Source organism: Petaurus breviceps, unplaced genomic scaffold (genome assembly GCF_028583685.1).
Source record: "Petaurus breviceps papuanus isolate PSGF00001 unplaced genomic scaffold, PetGlider_PUasm1.0 171, whole genome shotgun sequence".
Lineage (NCBI taxonomy): Eukaryota > Metazoa > Chordata > Mammalia > Diprotodontia > Petauridae > Petaurus > Petaurus breviceps.
Window position 1 is genome coordinate 18568145 of NW_027185754.1, and position 21458 is coordinate 18589602.

Genomic DNA, 21458 nt, shown 5'->3' on the forward strand with positions numbered 1-21458 from the left:
TAGATAGATAGATAGATAGATAGATAGATAGATAGATAGATAGATAGATAGATAGATGGCACAGGGTGAGTTGAATATGAAGGGATGATATCTAAAAAATAAAATTAAGGGGTGAGAGAGGAATATATTGGGAGGAGAAAGGCACAGGTAGAAAAGGGTAAATTATCTCACATAAAAGAGGCAAGAAAAATGTTTTGCATTGGAGGGAAAGAGGGGAGAGGTGAGAGAGAATTAGTGAACCTTACTCTCATCAGATTTCGCTTAAGAAAGGAATTTCATACACACTCAATTGGGTATCTTACCCTACAGGAAAGTAAGGGGGGGGGAAGGAGAGAAGGAAGGGATGATAAAAAGAAGGGCATATTGGGAGAGGGGGTAGTCAGAAGCAAACACTTTTGAAAAGGGATAGAGTCAAAGGAGAAAACAGAGTAAGTGGGGGGCAGGATAGGATGGAGGGTAATATAGCTAGTTTTTCAGAACATGATTATTATGGAACTGTTTTGCATAACCACACAAGTATAACCTATACTGAATTGCTTGCCTTCTCAATGAGGGTGGATGGGGAGGGAAGAAGGGAAGGAATTTGTAACTTAAACAATTGGTTTTTAAATGCAACTTGGAAATAAGATATACAGGCCATGGGGTAGAGAAATCTATCTTGCCCTACAACAAATTAAGGGGAAAAAGGGTAAGAGGAGGGGGCATCATAGAAGGGAGGGAAGACTGGGGGAATGGGTAATCAGAATGCACACCATCTTGGGGTGGAGAAGAGGGAGAGATGGGGAGAAATTATGGAACTCAAAATCTTATGAAATGAATGTTGAAAACTAAAAAATTAATTAATTAAAAAAAAGAAATTAACTTTGTTTACTTCCAGACAGACTTTTCAGCCAGGGAGAAGGTTCATAGTTTAGGCATTATGTACCACAATAACTGATAGTGCTTTTGTCTCTGATATTCCTGTTCGAATTCTGGGATTAAATAAACCTCTAAAGTTGTTAAAATATATACAAAACACCTCTGAGTCATACTTCCTGAATGTGTTTGGGCATGATGTATATCATGACCTAGAAAAATCACAAAGGGGAAAAGTTATGATTCTCTAGACATAAATTTGACTTGAAAGAATAAACAAATCTTAGTTTTTACCTTACAGCTAGATTAACAATCCAAATTAAGTGTTTTCAGTTCAAGAATTATTTCAATATCTGAAGAATGTAGTAGCTGGCTCCCTTGAGTCGAGACCACCCAAGTTTAAAAACTTCTCATACTCTTAATAGTGTTTTCCTAAGCAAGTCATCTAACTGTTCTTAACTCAGTTTCTTTATTTGTAAAACAGGGAAAATAACTGCTCCTGACCTCAGAAGATTATTTTGAGGATCAAATGTGATATGTGATATATGTATAAACTCCTTGACAAACCTTAAAACATTGTATAAATGTGAGCTGTCATTATTATAATGTTGAATTTTGTTTAAAGACTATGTGCAAGACCATATTATATTTAAAATTAATTAGCAAATCATAGAATTTGAGACCTGGAACCTCACCATCTTGAAAGCCGGGAGAAGGGAATAACTTCACTAAGGTAATAGATGATAGAAGAATATATACATCTAGGGGCGGCCAGGTAGCACAGCGAGTAAGAGCACTGGCTCCAGTGTTGAGAAGACCTGGAGATCGAATCCCGGGCTCAGACACTTAGCACCCACCCAGAAACACCTGGCCGTGTAACCTTGAGCAAGTTACTTAACCCCAATTGCTTAGGGGTGGCTAGGTGGCTCAGCGAGTAATAGCACCGGCTCCAGTGTTGGGATGACCTGGATCAAATCCGGGCTCAGATACTCAGCACCACACCCAGAAATAACTGGCCGTGTAACCTTGAGCAAGTTACTTAACCTCGATTGCTTTATAAATAAAAAAATTTAAAAAAAAAGAATATATACACCTACAGAAAACAGAATATGTGGATTCCTGAGCCTGAGCTGAAAGACAATGTTTTAAATTTCACAAATTGATACATATTTAACCATGATTTCCAAATACAGGCCATCTGGGTTGTAAATGTTGGAGAATAATGGTGTAGAATGTATATAAGTTTGCTAAGGGAATGGCTCACAGGGCAGTGATTTTCTTCCGTGGCTCTGTGATACATGGTTCTTCAAAATCTCAACTTTTCAAGGTTTTCCTCATCATAATTTTAACTTATGAACTGGCTTTTCTATGGGTTAGCACAATTACATTTTGTAAATTTTAGGTAATATAGGAAGATTTTGTTCTCCTTTGTGCACCACATATTCTGAGTGCTTGGCTTGAAAAGGCATACAAATAGTAAACAGAGACTAGGAAAGGTCAGGGAAAATACACATTTATAAATGAATAACACGGGCAAAGAAAAACCATTGCTGACTTTAAAATGAATGCACAGAATTACTGAAATGGTTTTATTAATATATGCAAACATTTTTCAATAATCTATAGCTAATGAAGCATATATTCACATTCTGAGGAATTATTATTGCCCTTTTATTCACTTTATACTTTTGACAAATTTGCTTTTCAAAGAAATGACTATACATTAAAAGCTCTTCAAATGTGCTATTTTTTCCTGGCGAAAGAGAACATTGGGTGCCTTTTCCTCAAAACTTTCCATTAAGTGACCAGACTTCTGCCTCTCTTTTCTAATAAAGACTTCATTTGTATAGGAAGCAGGCTTGGCAGCAGTCCTCAGCACTTTGTGGACTGATGGAGGTTCTTTGGTTTTCCTTCCCAAAGAACCTTAAAAAGCATTCTGAATATATGGAATATGTTTCAGGACAGTCAGATAGAACAGTGGGGTATTCACAGGGGCACTGTTTCTGACTGTAAACTTAAAATATCTTTCTGAGTATACAGCCATAGCTTATTTCCAGCATCAATTCACAATATTTCATAGACTAGACATCTCATCCAAACTGACAGTTAGCTTTTTCCACATCTCATCCTACTCTGCTCCATCTCTCAACTGAATTGAGGCAAATCGTCTCATCCACTCTATTCTCTATTTTCTTCTATTCAAATCCTTCTCTGCATTAAAAACACAGCTCAAGCTGTAATTCTTTCATGAAGTCTTTCCTGATACTACCAGTTAAAAGCAATTTTCCTATATAGCCATCCTGCAGTCCCATGCCACCAAAGTCAAAATATCTATCAGGTCTATCTATCTATCTATAAATAAATTTATATATATGTATATATATATATATATATATATCAGAGAGATCAATGAGAGAAGAACATGACCCATATCCATATACCTATACATATGTATGTGTGTATATATATATATATATATACACACACACAAATATTATATAAAAATAAAATATAGCAGTTCTTTTTGTAATAGCAAAGAACTGGAAACTAAGGGAGGGCCTATCATTTGCAGAACAAATTATGGTGTATGAATGTAAAAGAATACTGTTATGCCAGAAGAAATGACAAAAGGGGTGCATTCAGAAAAAATTGGGAAGACTATATGAACTGATGAAGAATGAAGTGAGAACAAGAAAAAGAATAATTTATGTAATGGCAACAATGGTGTAAAGACAAATGGCAAAGACTTAATAACCCTAATCAAGTCAATAACCAACCATGACAACAGAAGGCTGATGGTCGTCTCTACTATACACCTGACAGAAAGGTACTATATTCAAGATGTAGAATGAGATATACATTTTTGCATAGAGACATTGCAGGAATTTGTTTGTCTTGACAGACTGCATATTTGTTACTAGTCGTATTTCCTAAGGGTCTTCACTTCTCTCTAGTACACTCTGGTCTTTATGGCCTTAGGACTTTCTCTATCAGGCAATAGAAACTTCTTCACCCTGAAAGCTCACTCCTTCCCTAGACTACTTCTCACTTTGGAAGTATTCACTGCCCTGGTGGCCTTTGCCTTTGGTTCCTCCCAGAATTTCCATCTTGAGGTGGAGGCCTAGGTCACCCAGGTCTTCACTCTTCTCCAAGCTGTTCTCCTGACCCATCTCCACAGGATTTCCTTTACCATGCTCCCTTGCTGGGTACCTTCATTCCTCAAATTCGCAGTCCTTCCTTTTAGCTCTCTTTCCTGTGTCCCTTTTAACGTGTTCCTTCAGAGCAGAGACTGAATTTACTTCTGCTTGTTTTTGTATTCCCAGGGCTCAGCCGAGTACATGAACACATAGGAAGCATTCGATGCTTGCTGATTTGTTAGTAGAATTTTTTTTATTAACTTCTTTTAAACTGGGAGGGGGAGAGTGGAGAGCGTGGAAGAATAGGAGAGAGAGAGAAAATAAATTCTTGTTAAATGAAAAATAAATTAAAATAGAAAAAAATAAAACAAAAAAAAGTGATGCCGCACACCTCAAAATTTTCCTAAAGCATCTGGTTTGAATTTTTACACCAATTATGTTCTATCTACATTGTCATACTCGATTGAGCATATATCCTATCTCTTTTCATTACAGAGCAAGGACCTGTAATCTTACTTCTTTATATCCCTGTGATGTACCTTTGCATATTATAGTCACTTTTAAAAAATGCTTAATAGAGTGATTAATGTTTGCTGAGGTGAAGAGCTGGATTGATTATAAAGGTATAGAAAAAATATATAAAACCTAGGACTTTTTATATTAAATTTGGAACACAACAGAAACAGGGCAAGGGAAACAGTGCATAATTGATAGAAAACTGGTTTTGGAATCAGGAAGACCCAAGGTTTAAGACTAGCTTTGCCAAATATTGGCTGTATAACCATGAACAAGTGGCTTAAATTTTCAGTGCCCCAGGCAGCTCTCTAAGACTACAAATTGCAGAGCAGGTATCTGAATTGGTAAAGGGAGTTTCCTCATTAGAAGTTCCCCATGCCAATGAAATCACAGGTCTAGTCTACAGGAAAATAAAAGAAATAAGTAGAGCAAATTAGAATGTAAAACATCTGATTCAATATTCAATACTTATGGTAGAGTCACCAATATGGTGGGTGTTTTTAAAGTTCACTCAAAATAAGAATGGAAAGCAGCTAAAAGACTGTAAAACCTTTTGGTCAATTCAGAAAACATTTATTAAGAATCTCCTGGGGCGGCCAGGTGGCTCAGCGAGTAAGAGTACCGGCTCCAGTGTTGGGACGACCTGGAGATCGAATCCCGGGCTTGGACACTCAGCACCACACCCAGAAATAACTGCCCGTGTAACCTTGAGCAAGTTACTTAACCCTGATTGCTTAAAAAAAAAAAAAAAAGAATCTCCTGGAATTAGGCAAGGTGTTAGGTCTGTGCTCTAGGAGCTTACATTTGTACATGTGACATCTAATACCTCAGGAGATAGTGAATAACAAATAACATGAATTTTCCAGAAAGAATCCTTCCCTCCATCCTTTATCTATTTAGACATTTTACCTTTAAGGACCCTGAGTTAGGTGCTGGGGCAAAAAGATGAACAAGTCAGGGCTCCTGAGTCCTCCAAATTTCACAGATCTTTCTCAGATTACAAAGAAAAGAGCACCATGACAGGTAACTATAAAGTGACCTAAGTGGAGACCTCACTGGAAGCTGCACTAATGTTCTGGGCAGAGAATGAACTAAAATTAAGGGGTTTGCCACATGCAGAAATAATTTTGAGAGAACCGTCTGAGTTGGATTAAATGATTACAAACATTTTAACTTAGAATATATCCTCACATTTGTACTTAAGTAATAATAATACAATACTTTAAGAGGTATAATTTAATCAGCATAGGGATTCCCTATACCTGTAGTTCCTCTACCAATGACAGAAAGTTCTGGGCACCCTCACATTATTGTTAATGAAAATAATTGTGGAAAAAAAGCTAAAGACTGGGCAGCCAGGTGGCTCAGCGAGTAAGAGCACCGGCCCCAGTGTCGGGATGACCTCGGGATCGAATCCAGGCTCATATACTTAGCACCACAACAAGAAATAACTGGCCGTGTAACCTTGAGCAAGTTACTTAACCTCAATTGCTTAAAAAAAAAAAGGCTAAAGACTGGCAGTTCCATATATAAACTACTGGGGTGGATAAATTATGATTCTTTAAAATTAGGGGGTTGACACTAAGTACTCTGAGTAAAAGCTCTTATGAAAGATCATATGACAAGTGGAACTAAAAAGTTCAGAAGGACTTATCAAAAAAAAAAAAAAGGACTATCAAAGTGCAATTAAAGTACGCCCAAGATGATTTTCTAACAACTGGTCTGTCAAAGGTCATGCTAGAGAAGCAGAATGGGAACATAAGCAAATAAATATTTAAACTCATTCTTTAACATGAAATGAAAACCTCTGGGGAAAACCGAAGCATATTAAGCAGTAAGAAAGGTGGTAGGGCAAAAATAAGGCAGTCTAAAAATTATCAATAACTTATGATGGTACTTAAAAGTATGATTGTAAAAATTAAACAGGAGGGGCGGCCAGGTAGCACAGCAAGTAAGAGCACCAGCTCCAGTGTCAGGATGACCTGGGGATCAAATCCGGGCTCAGACACTTAGCACCCACCCAGAAACACCTGGCTGTGTAACCTTGAGCAAGTTACTTAACCCCAATTGCTTAGGGGCGGCCAGGTGGCTCAGTGAGTAAGAGCACCGGTTCCAGTGGCGGGATGACCTGGGGATCAAATCTGGGCTCAGATACTTGGCACCACACCCAGAAATAACTGGCCATGTAACCTTGAGCAAGTTACCTAACCCCGATTGCTTTAAAAAATAAAATAAAAATTAAACAGGAGATAGTTGCTTCATGTAAATAAAAACACTTATTTAGTTAAACTGCTCAAATGGAAAAACCCAGTATCTTCAAAATTTTAAGCAATTATGCTGTTAAAATCTCTGATGCAGAATAAAGAAGACAGAAAAGGACACACTAGGCATCAAGCAACAAATCAAGCTTGTATTTGTGCAATGCACCATGTTAATGAATGTAATTAATTGTTAAAGAAAGAAATGTTCTATATAATTAGGTAACTCCTTTCTGATCAGAAACTTTAAATATGAGTCAAAAAATTTTTTAAATAACTTTTATAAGGTATTAGCCCAAGTACTTCTTTGTTCAGGGGAAATCACATGTTAGATAATTGTTAATTAAGCCTGGATTCATGGGGTAACAACCTAAGTTGCAGAGTATATAGTGTGCTAGACTTGGAATCAGGAAGGTCAGAATTCAGAACTTGCTTCAGAAACTTTTAGTTCTATAAAATGAGGACTGAATGTACTCAAGGCCTTTTAAGTTTCTTTTTGGGTCTAAATCTATGATTTTATAATCTGCAGGTTAACATTAATTAGATATATGCTATAGGTTGTCAAATATGACAGATACTATAGTTTGATAATAATCAGTAGAAATTCCAATCCCTATTCTTACAATCACCAGTCAATCAACAAGCATTATTAGGCACTTACATTGTGCCAGGCAGGGTGCTAAGCTTTAAGGACGGATGGACACGGATACAACACATACACACACACACACACGGCAAAAAAACAGTCCATGCCATTAATGAATTACATTCTACTGAGAGAAAAACATTCAATTGAGTTAATTCAAAGTCAAAGACTTGGGAGATGGAATGTCCTGTGTGAAGAACAGCAAGAAGGACAATGGTGCTGGATTGCAGAGTACATGAAGGGAGTTGATGAGTTTGATGAGTAAAAAAACAAGAGTTTTCCAGGTAGTGAAAGACTTTAAATGACAAAAAGAGGATTTTATATTTGATCCTGGAGGTAACAGTGAGTTAATGGAGGTTACTGACTGAGGGGGAAGCATGGTAAGACCTATACCTTAGGAAAATCACTTAGGCAGCTGAGTGGAGGATGGATTAGAACAGGAAGAAAACTGGAGATTTTAATAGTAAGATCTATTAAAATAGTCCAGGTGTGTGAAGCGATGAGCCTGGACCAGAGTAGGAGCTATATGAAAAGACAGAAGGCAACATTCACAAGAAATATTGCTAAGGTGGAAATGATGAGACTTGGTAACCAATTATGTGTGTGATGACTTCAAGTGAGGGATCTAGGACAACACTGAGGCTGGGAGCCTGAGAAATCAGGAAGATGGTATTACCCTAGACAGTTTCAAGGGAATTTATAACAGGGGAGAGTTTGGGGAGAAAGATAAAGAGCTCTTTTTAGGACATTTGAATTTGAGATGCCTATGGGGCATCCAATTTCAGATATGCAAAAAAGCAGTTGGTGATACAAAACTGGAGAAAAATGAGGGCTGGATAGATAGATAAGAATTACCTTCAAAAGAAATGTAATCAGATTCATGGGAGCTGATGAGATACAGTAAAGGGGGAGAAGAGAAGAAGACAGAGCCTTAAGGAACATTCACTTTTAGTAGGTATGACCTGAAGATCCAACAAAGGAGAATGAGAAAAAGTAGTCAGACAGGTAGGAAGAGAACCAGAAGAGAGCAGTGCCACAAAAATATAAAGAGAGAGTAATCAGGAGAAGAAGGTAGCTGACAAAGGCTGAAGAGTGGTCAAGAAGGAAGAGGACTGAAAAAAAGGCCAACACATCTGGCATTTAAGAGGTCATGAGTGATTTTGGAGAGAAAAGTTTCAGCTGAATGAGGAGGTTAGAGCCAGAACACAAAAGGTGAAACAAGTAAGTGAGAAGAGAGGAAGTGGGACCTTTATTGTAGACAGCCTTTTCAAAAAGCTCAGTTGAGAAGGTAAAGAGAGATATATAGGATGATAGTCCTTTAGAGCTGTCAAGGATCACCGTATTGCTGAGAATAGCCAAGTTATTCACAGCTGATCATCTTACAATAATGCTGTTACTTTGTACATAGTTACATTTCACTTTGCATTAGCTCATGCAATTTCATGACTTCCTCTAACTTCATTAGGCAACAATATGACTAGGAGCAAAGGCGGCAAACGATGGTAGTAATCCAAAGTTGGATTTTGGCCAGGTATGACTGGAGAAAGGATAATGAGTCAAGGGATTAAAGCGTGTAGGAGAGTGCAGAGTTGAACTGATACACCAACGATTAAGACAGTCAAAGAAGGAGACTGGCTAGTGCAACAGTGATGGCCTGGGAAATAGAGGATTAGTGGGATTGGAGGTCATAGGGAGGATGATGAACAGAGTTAGGAGCTATTAGATAGACAGAAAGATTAAATGATAAAATATTTTTATCAGATAAAGAATCTGGAAGTAGAAATGGGGAGCAAGGAGTATTCCAACTTCCCCATCATGATCAGGAAGGAATACAAAGGCACATACAACCAGTCTTGGAAAGAAGGTCAAGGGTACAGGCTCATCAGAAGGGCACCCAAGTTGTGAATACCAGAAGATGAAAGGAGGGATAAAGGAAAAGATTTAAGATGAAATCAAATTAATTAATTATGGACTGAACATTCTAAAGAGAATAGTAGAAGATATGGGAAGATCCTGGAGCGGGACATTTTGGGGATAGGGTTGAGAGGGATTGGAATGAGGAAGTGGGCACAACTGAGGATGTGGAATGGGGTTTTTACTTCAGCAGTCAGACATTCAGGACTATGAGGATGAGGAAAGTATGTGGGGGTGGGATTATGCTAACCATTGAGGAACGAGTCAAAGTAGAACATCAGTGATTAGTGACAGTTTGGTCAATGGAAAAAAGTGATTAGACTTTTAATATTCCTCTCTCAAGATCCAACCTTGTGGCTGGTGGTGATGTTGTTTCTTGTTAGGCTTCAGAAGGCCTGGTTCATAGCAGTGCATGTATGTGTCAGTCTCGATTCCACAGTCTCCCTCACTCCCCATATACAATCAGTTGCCAAAATTTGCCATTTCTATCAGAAGACATAGTTTAGACAGCATTTTCTTTAAGAAACCTTTCCTAATTGTTTTCTACATGCAACTTGGAAATAAAAATACAGGCAATATAGGAATCCATCTTGCCTTACAAGAAAGAAAGGCGGGGGGTGATTGGGGAGAATATAAGAGAGAGCAGATTAGGGGAAGGGGTAATCAGTATGCTTGCCATCTTGGGGTGGGGGGTAGGGGAGAGATGGGAAGAAAATCTGTAACTCAAAATCTTCAGGAAATGAATGTTGAAAAATAAAAATAAATTAAAAAAAAAGAAACCTTTCTTGATCCACTCAACTGTTAGTGTCTTCCCTTCTAAACTACTTTGTATTTAACTGCTTTGTATATATTTGTCTATTGTAATATCTGTATATTAACTACTTTGTGTATATATGTGTATGTATACTCTATTATAACAGATGTGTATATATAGTCTGTTTGTAATATCTGTATATTAACTACTTTGTATCTCCATATATTTAAACACTTTATATTTATGCTACGAATATTTATATATGTATTTGTTGTCTCCCCCATTAGAATGAAACTCCTTGAAAGTGAAGATTGTTTCATTCTTTGTACTCAAATCCACAGGCATCAGTACAGTGCCCGGCACATGATAAGGTCATTAATAAATACTTAATGATTAAGGATAGATTGGAGGGAGACTGTCCCTAAGAACAGTAGGGATTGAAGAAGGCTTCTTGGAGGAGATGGCATTTGTAAAGGGTTTTATAGGATGGGTTAGCACGGCAGAGTGGACAGATGCTGTCTGAGTCTATAAGTGTTCAGATTCTGCCTCTTATGTTTAATGCTTGACAAATCCCTTAACTTCCATCTATGAAAAGAGGAATTTGGACTATATGGCCCCTGGGATTCTTCCAACTTTAGAGTTATGATACATGCTTCCAAAATGCCTCCGTGGAGTGGAAGGAGAGTTGAAAGAAAAAAAAAAAGCTTACCAAGCTAGTCAATTTTACCTTCTCTAAGAAACATGTGGTTTATTTGCTGGAAATGGCTTTGTACTCAAAATATGTTTCAATAACCATCAAGGCTTTAAGCAATATTTTAAAGTTTTATCATCATACCTAAATAGTAATAGTACTTAATCACAAATATTTTAAATAGCACCTTAAAGGATACTTTTTTTTTGGAGGGCAGTTGGGGTTAAGTGACTTGCTCAAGGTCATACGGCTAATTTTTATATTAAGTGTCTGAGGCTGGATTTGAACTCATGTCCTTCTGACTCGAGGGCTGGTGCTCTATTCACTGTGCCACCTAGCCGCCCCGTAAAGGATACTTTTAAAAGAATGTTAGTATTTTAAAAGTCACTGCTCTAACCCCATAAACAAAAGTGTAATAGACTCCCTTCTTGATGTTCCAGAGGAATAAATCACTTCCTTTTTTTTGCTTTATGGAAGGCAATTGGGGTTAAATGACTCGCCCAAGGTCACACAGCTAGTGTTGAGTGTCTGAGGTCGGATTTGAACTAAGGTCCTCCAGACTCAGGGCCGGTGCTCTATTCACTGTGCCACCTAGCCACCCCTAAATCCTTCTCTTTTTTTTTTTTTAATTTCTTTTTATTTATTTCTTTTTGCTTTTTTTTTTTTTTGGAAGGGCAGTTGGGGTTAAGTGACTTGCCCCGAGGTCACACGGCTAGTAAATGTTAAGTGTAGGAGATCAGATTTGAACTCAGGTCCTCCTGACTCCAGGGCAGGTGCTCTATTCCCTGAGCCACCTAGCTGCACCCCCTAAATCACTTCTTAAAAAAAAAAGACAAAATTATTCTTTAATTAGTAACCGAAATCCAAGAGAGTTAGTTTAAAAATATCATATAATAATGAACAAAATTCTGTATAACCTCTGGAAGTGTTAAAAACAAAACAAAAACAATCCTACATGATTAGATCATGTCATCTGCTCAAAAGTTGCCCGATTGCCTACAGGATAAAATACAGATTTCTTAGCTTGGCCTTCATGGCTCTCCATGATGTGACTTCAATCCACCTTTGTAGTATCACTTCACAGCACTTCCCTTGGTATGCTTTACTTTCTATTTCTACCCAGAGGAGGCTATTTGATATTCCATGCTTCACCTCACCTTCTCCTTGTTTTTGCATTCATATAAACTCAACAACCATCAACAATACCTACTGAAACCCTTCTCTTAATTTAAGGTGCAGGTTGGATGTTACTATTTCTACAACCCCATGTCTAGTCACCTTGACGAAACCCTTCCTTTCTCAAATTTCCTGAGATTTTCTAACTTGGTTTATAGTTATTGGGGCACATAACTTATTGTTCCTTCAGATTATCAACTCCATAAAGGTAGGGACTGTGTCATTTTTCATCTTTGCACCCCCAGCATCTACCATGATAACTTGAACACAGAAAAGCACTTAGTAAATTCTAAAATGAAGTCATGAATACTATAATGTAAGAAAATCCAAAACACTGGAGGAAAAAGGTCAAGTCACTATTTACCAAGCATATTAATTTCCAATTTCTCAAAGGTTTCATCTAGCTGGCTGTCTCCCCCCGCTACCCTCCCCCAGCCCCAATGTTGTTAATCATTAAAAATGTTTCATCAATCTAGCTGCAAGTCAAACTCTTCCATGCGGCAGAAGATGGCTTGCTAAACAATCAGACTTATCTTTAAATAATGCTGAGAGGAGGCTAATGAAAGAGGAGCTGAGGTGTATATGAAGATGATAAGAGTCAAGGACTTTTTTGGAAAGATATGATCAAAGATAAATGTAAAGGATTCAAACTTAGGACTAAGCTGTGGCACTTGATCATACAGATCTGAGAAAGGATATTAAAAAGAAACAGTCACATTGCTTCACAGTTCTGGGCAAGTCTGTGCTTCAGGCAACTCTGTATGAATTTAAGTTTCAGTTCTGGATCCATAGAGGGAGTCTCTCTGGGAAGCTTTTTACACTAATGAAATCACAGGTCCAAAGCAAAAAAGTACAATGTCACTGGGATGAGGATGTGATCTCCTCACTCATTCTACTTGGTATAAGTCAAGTCCAGATGAATGTTTGGAGGATCATGAAGTAATTTTCTTTCTGTTTGTACAATTTTAATAATATATAATAGCAACTATTTATATTTACATATGGTCTTAAAGCTTACAAAGTGTTTTCTTCACAAGGACCCTGTGAGGTATCTAAAATGACTAATGTAATAAACCAGTCTGGAGACTTCCTTAACTTCAGCTAGTAGATATACAATATTAAATAATATTTGTTGAACAAACCACTTCCCTCTTTCCTACACATTACTCTTTAATATAATTACATAATCATAATTTAAAGTGTACAATAAATTAAACTCTAATTTAAATGTACTATGATAAAATTTGAAGTGTTTTAAAAAAGGCTTGTCCTTCATTTCTAACATTACGACTAAACTATGGAACACATTATTTAAATTTGTTTTCTGCTGACAACGCTTTTTTTCCTGGGTTGCAAATCTACATAATTACAGCACTAACTCAAAACCATGATAATGGTTGCCAAGTCACACATGTAACTATAACCTCTAACAATAACTTCTCTAACCCCATTTTTCTTAACAGTGGAGTCCAAAATAGAGACAGGAAAAATTTCACAAAGACAGACACTCACAGAGCTTACTAAATAAAGGAGAATCTTTTTTTTTTTTAAACAGTTTCTGGAAGGTAGATTATTAAAACAATTTTAGAGAGACTGGATTATCGATTGATCTGTTTTTGGAGACAACAATTAGAGCCAGAAAAATCTGCAGCTACTGAATTTTTTAAAAAGGCTTAGGAGACTACAATACGAGTGCTATAACCTTGGGAACTGTACTTAATTTTCAAATTATCTCTGCATTATAAAGTTGTCTACCTAATCGATATGTAAGGAATTACTTTAAGGGAAAAGGCTTTATGGTCACTTTTGTACATCAGTCTAAATGGAAAAATCAAGAGATGTTAGGGACTTATAATAAACTTCAAAGAACAGAAAATTAAACAGCCATATAGGATGGAGAAACTGAAGTCAGTGTATTTTCTGTCATCTGTATACACTATCTGATATCTCAGTATAAACTAGCAATATTCCCAATTCAGGTACATTCAGCTGCAATACCAGCACTATGAAAAGGGTTGCTTAATGTAAAACATGAGTAATATGGAATGACTGTCAGGTTCATTTTGACAAACTATACAACTTTCCCTAGACAGTCTTCATCTTTTATTTATTTAGTAGATAATTACTGCACTTGTAGCTTCAGCATCTCTCACTATTTCAAAAGGATAGACACATAAATGAGACTCTATCCATCAAAAAAGACAGGCATTACGGATGATATCAGAGCTGAAGTCTGTCATCCAAATAGCCCCAAATGGCTGAAAAAGCAACAAGAGTTCTCTGAAGGTGTCATTCAATATACGAAAAATGTAATACACTTTAAGATGTGTCCACAAAAGAGAAGACTAATAAATAAAAATTTTTGTCTTCCACTAGACATAAAACATGAGGACATTTCTCTTTTTGGGTCACTTATTTCTATGTCTGACAGTTTAAGAATCTCTGGCTGGTTAAGGTTAATACTTCACTAAATGAGGTGAATTAGGGGGGCACAGGGAGCTTAATGTCCTTGTGGGGCAGTCCAGAAAGTTCTTCTTTGGCTCCATGACCACAGAGCCCATCCCAAGTCTCAGTCAGCTGCTACATAAGTATACACAACTGCTGGTCTTAATGAGAACCAAGTAAGAGTCTATTCTTGAACAGTGCTCTTTATTCTGAATTTCTGGAGCACTCTGGATATGCTGCCTTATTGTCTCTTTATGTGTATGTTCTATTTCCCCAAGTAGACTGACTGTGATTCCTTTGAGGGCAGTCAGACCCCTTTGTACTCCCAGGGCCCAAAATGGAATAGTGAATGTGTTCAAATAGCTAATGATGAAGAAAAGGACCACGGATATTATCAATAGAAATCTAACTCCACCCCTAGAAAGAGGACTCAAAGCATGTACCCCTTTGATAGCAGGTTAAAGTCAAGTGGCCTTGAGGCTGCAGTTTATGACACTTCTACGTTGCTTAATCATCAGATTCCCAATGAAATCACCCTATGAATAGAGGCAGGAAGATTATTAAATCAACTCAGAAGTTTTCATCCTGATACCATAAAGTTGCTGCACAAAGAAAAAGATTTAAGTATAAGCTTTTTATTCAGTCAATTAAAAAACGATGCTTGATAATTTCCAGAAACTTGAAAAGATAATGCTGACTGGGAAAGTACTGACTGTTTAGTCAGAGTACAGAGTACTACATATTCTGTAAAGGAGAGCAGTTCTCACAGATGCAAACAGATTTGTTCTCTGTTCTTGAGTTCCCATAAATGTACAAATAATTATTTTATAATAGGTAGTATAATTTGAAAAATGACTGCTCAATTACCTATCTCAGAATTACTGTTTGGTGGCAAGAGAAATCTGCCATTAAAGCTTAAACCAGAAGGAATTATTTATATTTACAGGACATGTCCAGGATTGACTATGAAACCTATCTAGGGCTGTTTTTGAACTGTTTTTGTTTTCCATTTATGCCTGAGTTTCTGACAATATACATTAGTAGCTAATGTAATACCTTGGCAATGTCAATTTCTTAAACCAAAAATGGATCAAACTAACCCTGGTCAGCAAAACTTGTTAATCCAAATGCTTTTAGTTCTCACTTGTCTGGAAATTCAGATGAAGTGGCTATACCAGTTTTCAGGAGAAGAGGTTATTATATTAACAGGATTTTCCAGTGATCTCCTAACATACTATACCTTCCAAATGTGTGACCTGGATTTTTCTCCATATCAAATCACCTTTTTTCTTCTCTATTTTGAAGCACTTTACCATGTTTTAAAGAGCTGCCATTTCTAAGCCGCTCCCTTAAAAGATTGTATTACCTTGGGAGATGGGGGAGGGAGGTTAGGGAGAAAGAAAGTAAGCAGAGGCTTTTCAGTGGACACAGCCCTAAGAAAGCACTGAAGCTGCCAGATGGGAGGCTCCTGGCAAGCAGGGGCTGAAGCAGCTGTGCTGATGCTGACCTTCCTCCCTGCCCCCCCAGGCACACTCAGCTCATTTGGAGGGAGGACTGACGCTACCTTTTCTGTTGTAGTACTTCTTCCAGAGCCTTCTGCTTGTCTTGCAGCAGCTGCTGGAGGTGCTTCATCTCTCGCTGGTACTGATCAATCTTCTCAGCAAAGTCCTCCTCCTGCTGGGCTACTCTGTGATTGAAGTCTCCCAATTTCATAGCAACTTTCTTTTTATACACCTGGGAAAGTGAATGGCCATGGGGAGAGTGAGTTTGTTAGCATGGAGGATCACTCCCAAAGTAGCTGCATGGTTTTCTTCAGTGATGGTTTTTTACCTATAGTTCATTCATGGCTGGTATCAAGACTCAATTAGGTAGGTTTACATTTCTCTAATGTTGATTAGAATGGCTTTTAGATAAGTTACTTGGAATACACACACACACACACACACACGTATCTGTGTGTATGTGTATGTGTGTGTGTGTGTGTGTGGAGAGAGATCTCCCTGTGTGTGTGTGTGGATAGTCTCCTCCCCAGAAGATAAAGTTGTTATGAGTAATGTAACTATAAAAGATTTAACAGAACAAAGACAAAAAGGAAATTTTCAGTTTAAAAGAGAAAGAAAAAAACAATTGCTTACTTTTTATGCAATAGTCTAATCTGAATATAAACCAAAACCAGAAAGGAAGGGATAAAATGTGCTTCATATTTACATCTATATGAAATGTAGCTATACATTTTGTTATAATTATACTATTATATTATATATTCTACCATTACATATATATATGGAATCTCACTTTCATTCATGTTCATAACTAGCATGGGATAAACAATAGAGGAAGAGATTTGACTTCAATTTCAGATAAATACTAGCAAGTTCTTGAGTATTTATATCAAGTATGTGAATTATTCTATTTCTAAAATAAACAAAAAACAACCTCTTCTGGGAGAAAAAAAGGAGTTATTTAAAATAGATCATAGGAAACCTGCTACAAAAGGAGACTTTTTCATAATCTGTCCATATATTAATTTGATGTGGTAAAGATGGATTAAATATAATATTGTATGACTTACTTCATAGCATGCTTTAATATAACAAAAAGTATTTACTTTCCAGAAAACAAACAAAATGTAACTCCTGTGCCATTTCTTAAAAAGGGGGCAAAAAAAGTGGTATATATTTTATTTCATAAACAAAATCTTAGAAAGTGGAGTCAAAAGTGTATAAAAGCTATCAAAGTCTTTACTATTTAAATGTGTATTCTACTGATTTCCTTTGATGAAACTGAACTTTTACTAGACATGCTTTTATGATTCTTTAATCACATCACTAAATGTTTATGTAATCAGTTTTTAAAACTTGAAAATGTACTCTTTCCAGAGGAATCTTCAAATACTTTGCCTCTATGAAATTCAACTGTGCAGTCTTAGCTTGTATTACAGAAGGTGGGTAGGGAATACAATTTTAGCATTTTGAACAGATCTGTCAGTTTCCAATGCGATGTTTCCTATTATTCTTTCCAATGGAAGCAACCGCAGAGAAATGAGACATAAAGGAAAAGAGTGGATTAAAAATTTGAGTGTTGCAATGAAGCAAGAAGATATTCCAGGTAGTACATTTTACAGCAATTACTGTGAAGCTGTCTTAATATTCTCTCCTGGCTCAATTACATAATTTCATACAAATTAAAAGCTCCCCCCCAGAAGGCTACTTTTCCAGTTATATTTCTAACTGGTGGTTGCCTTTACACTTGGCTCCAACAGATCAGGAAATGCATATCAGAATTCTATAATGATAAGCTTCAGCCCTTGAAATTTAACTCCAAAGCTAGAGAAAGAAAGTTTGGAAAAAGTCAGTAAAAATCATAAATTCCTGACTCTCTGACAGTAACAAATTTTACTTCCTTAATATTTTAAAATATTATTTTTACCAAACAACAGATTCAAATCTATGGGTTGCCTTATTTGCATAATACTATACATGTTTCATTGGGGTGAGGGGGGAGAGGAGACATTGACAGAAAGAGGTCACCTATTTTATTTTTGGCTACCAAGGTCAGTAGCAGCATACAGATATATTCAAATTATCCTTTGAAGACCTTAGGAAATATTCTGAGAATAGGTCTAGGTCATGATAGACAGAATGTATATTCTGTCTGAGGGCCAGTCTAATTCAGTCAAGAGAAATTCATCACAAGACTGGCTTTTTTCAGCCAAAGGAACTCTAGTAGAAGGCAAGTTCCCTTAGGGAAAAGGATGTTTTCATTTTTGAACCAGAAATAAAGTTACCTCTACTGTCAATATCTTTCATGGAATCATTTATGATTCTGACACAATATACAGAGGAAGTACTTTTTTGGAGGACAGCCTTTAAGACTCCTCATTCTCCTACACATTCGACCAGTTGTCAAGTCTTGTCAATTTTACTTCTATACTCCTTACATTTCCTTTTTTTTCTTCTCTACTAACATGGCCGCAACTTTAGTTCAGGGCCTCACTACCTCTCACCTAGGCTACTGCAATAGCCTTTTTTTTTAAAAAAAGCAATTAAAATATTTTTATTTTTAGTTACAAATTATTTCCCTCCCTTTACCCTCTCCCCTACCCAGTGAAGAGGCAAGAAATGGGATACCCATTATATATATGAAGTCAAGCAAAATATATTTCTACATTAGCTATGTAACAGGAAAAAAAAATAAAGAAAATGAAAAAATTCTTCTATCTGCACTTAGAGTTCATCAGTTGTCTCTCTAGAAGTAGACAGCATTTTTCATCATGGGTCCTTTACAATTGTCATGGATAATTGTATTCATCAGGGTAGTTAAGTTATTTATTCACAATTCATTGTCACAATCCCTTAACATTCATTCATCTGTCTTGCCAGGTTTTTCTGAAACTATTCCCTTCATAATTTATTATAGCACAATAGTACTCCATTATATTACTCAAAAGTGCAATAACTGTTTCCTTTTTACTTATGCTTATCCCATCAATTTCTTTTTCTTCTCCTTGCTATACCAACATTTATAGTACTATATAAAAAGAGAGTGGAGGCAATGGAATTCCTGCTTCATCCCTCCTTAATCTTAATGGAAAGACCTCTATCTTTTTGACACTACAGATAATGCAGACTCTTGGTTTTTTATTATTTTTCATATTAAGTGTAGGTCCATTTATTTCCACACTTACTAGAAATGGGTGTATGTAGTCAAAATCTTTTTCTGCATCTATTGCTATAATGCAATTTTTATTGTTTTGGTTATTATGGTCTATTCTATAGTCTAGTATGACCTATTGTTGTGGTTCACAGTTTACATAATATTAAATTAATCATGCATTATATAAATCTAACATATTCATAGAGCTAAATCTATTTATCATGTGGCTATAGCCTCTTTGCTAATACTTTATTTAATATTTTTGTATTCTCGTTCATTAAGAAGGCTTGAGTCTTCTCTGATCTTTATCTCCCTGGTTTGGGTATCAAGATCATATTTGTATCACAGGAAGAATTTGGCAGAATCTTTTCTATTCCTATTTTTCCCCAAGAGGTTGGTATAATGTTGGATTACTTGTTCTTTGAATATTTGATAGAACTCACTTGTAAGTTCAAGAAAGATTTAGATAGTAAGTTATTATGAAAAAACAAATGTTTTTGGTCCCTATCCTTACCCAAATCTTTATTTATTTGTTTATTTATTGGCAATTAGGGTTAAGTGACTTGCCTGGGATTACATAGCTAGTAAGCATCTAAGGCTGGGTTGTAACTGAGAATCTCCTAAGTCCAGGGCCAGTGCTCTATCTCCTGCCACTTAACTGCCCCTGATGTTGATATCATTAAGCTCAAATGTTTCCTCTCACAAAACTTAGGACCACAGGATGATAGATATAATGCTAGAAGGGACCTCAGAAGCTATTTAATCCAACCCACAACAATTGCTGTCAATGTTCAGAGACATCATGGCACAGTGGACAGAACACTGAACTTTGATTCTAAAATACCTGAGTTTAACTCCTTCCTCAGACACCTCTATCACTGTGGGCAAACCATTCAATCTCCTTCAGAATCTGTTTTGGAAAGGTTTAAGAGACTGTAGAGATCAGAAAAAAAAAACCCAAAAAGCAAAAAACAGATTTCCTCCATCCTGTTAACTCATATGACCTGAAAGTTCATGCCACCTTGCATTTAAATAATATATTAAATATAACTTATGTTGTTTGAGAGAGTTAGTGACCATGTCTACTCAGATTCACAAAGTTTTGGCTCTTTACAATTTAAGTAAAGATAATAATTGAGACAAAAGACTGGATAATTAGGGTGAAAATTTTTTTACTGTATTCTTAGAGTCTTAGCACAATCCCATTTATTCCAGATCAGACAGTACCTAACATGATGGCTGTCACTCCTATTTTTAAAAATATTTATGTAGAACTTTCTATAAACTTTTTTAAAAATGTATTTATTTTTAGTTTTCAACATTCATTTCCACAAGATTTTGAGTTACAGATTTTCTCCCTGTCTTTCCCCTATTCTCCACCCCAAAATAGTGATCCTACTGAATACCTCTTCTCCCAGTCTGCTCTCTCTTACATCCTCCCCCATACCCCCTCTTACTTTCTAGTTAGGCAAGATGGATTTCTATACCCAGTGCCTGTATAATCTTATTTCCCAGTTGCATGTAAAAAAACAAAAAACCAAAAATTTTTTTTAACATTTGTTTTTAAAACTTTAATTTCCAAATTTTCTCCCTTCTTCCCTTGTCATCTACCCCTACTGGGAAGGTAAGTGATTCAATATAGGTTGTACAATGTGTAGTTATGAAAAACGTTTCCACAGTAGATAGGTAAAAGACTAAGTATATTTCCCTCCATCCTATCCCACCCCTACACATTCTCTTTTCTACTTTGACCCTGTCCCTTTTCAAAAGTGTGTGCTTCTAACCCCCCCCCCCCCATTCTGTCTTCCCTTTTATCATCCCCCCTCTTGTCCCCTTCCCCCCTATTTTCCTGCGGGGTAAGATACCCAAATGAGTGTGTGTGTTATTCCCTCCTTAAGCCAAATTCAATGAGAGTAAGGTTGACCCATTCCCTTTTGCCTTCCTGTTCTTCCCCTCCATTGTAACAGTTTTCTCTTGCCTCTTTTATATGAGATAATTTACCCAAATCTCTCCCTATCTCCTTATATTATTATATTCCTTTCCCACCTCTTAATTTTATTTTTTAGATATCATTCCTTATAGTCAACTATTCCTGTGCCCTCTGTCTATGTATACATATACACATATATACACACACTCACATATGTATTTATACACACACACGCCCTCCTATATAAATGTATATAAACATATATATTCCCTTCAACTATCCTCATACTGAGAAAAATCTCATGAGTTACAATGATCATTTTTCCATACAGGAATGTAAATAGTTCAACTTTAACAAGTTCTTTATGATTTCTTTTTCCCGTTTACCTTTTCATGCTTCTTTTGCTTCTTGTAATTGAAAGTTAGATTTTCTGTTGAGCTCTGGTTTTTTCATCAAGAATGCTTGAAAGTCCTCTATTTC

The 21458-nt window shown here is 36.5% G+C and overlaps 2 protein-coding genes across 8 annotated transcripts in view; one reads left to right on the forward strand and one right to left on the reverse strand.

The window, feature by feature from the left end:
- The window catches only part of CEP89 (centrosomal protein 89), a 161866-nt gene that overhangs the window by 9315 nt on the left and 131093 nt on the right, over positions 1-21458 (reverse strand). For all 5 annotated transcript variants that reach the window (XM_069082621.1, XM_069082620.1, XM_069082619.1 and 2 more), the window contains one exon: positions 15957-16126. In XM_069082621.1, coding sequence (XP_068938722.1) covers positions 15957-16126 — 170 coding nt within the window. The remainder of the gene's footprint in view (positions 1-15956; positions 16127-21458) is intronic.
- The window catches only part of LOC138157127 (E3 ubiquitin-protein ligase RNF182-like), a 28206-nt gene continuing 22776 nt past the window's right edge, over positions 16029-21458 (forward strand). For all 3 annotated transcript variants that reach the window (XR_011167306.1, XM_069082623.1, XM_069082622.1), the window contains exon 1: positions 16029-16260. Coding sequence is in view for 2 of the 3 variants with exons in the window: in XM_069082623.1 (XP_068938724.1) it covers positions 16236-16260 (25 nt within the window). In the remaining variant the exon portion in view is untranslated. The remainder of the gene's footprint in view (positions 16261-21458) is intronic.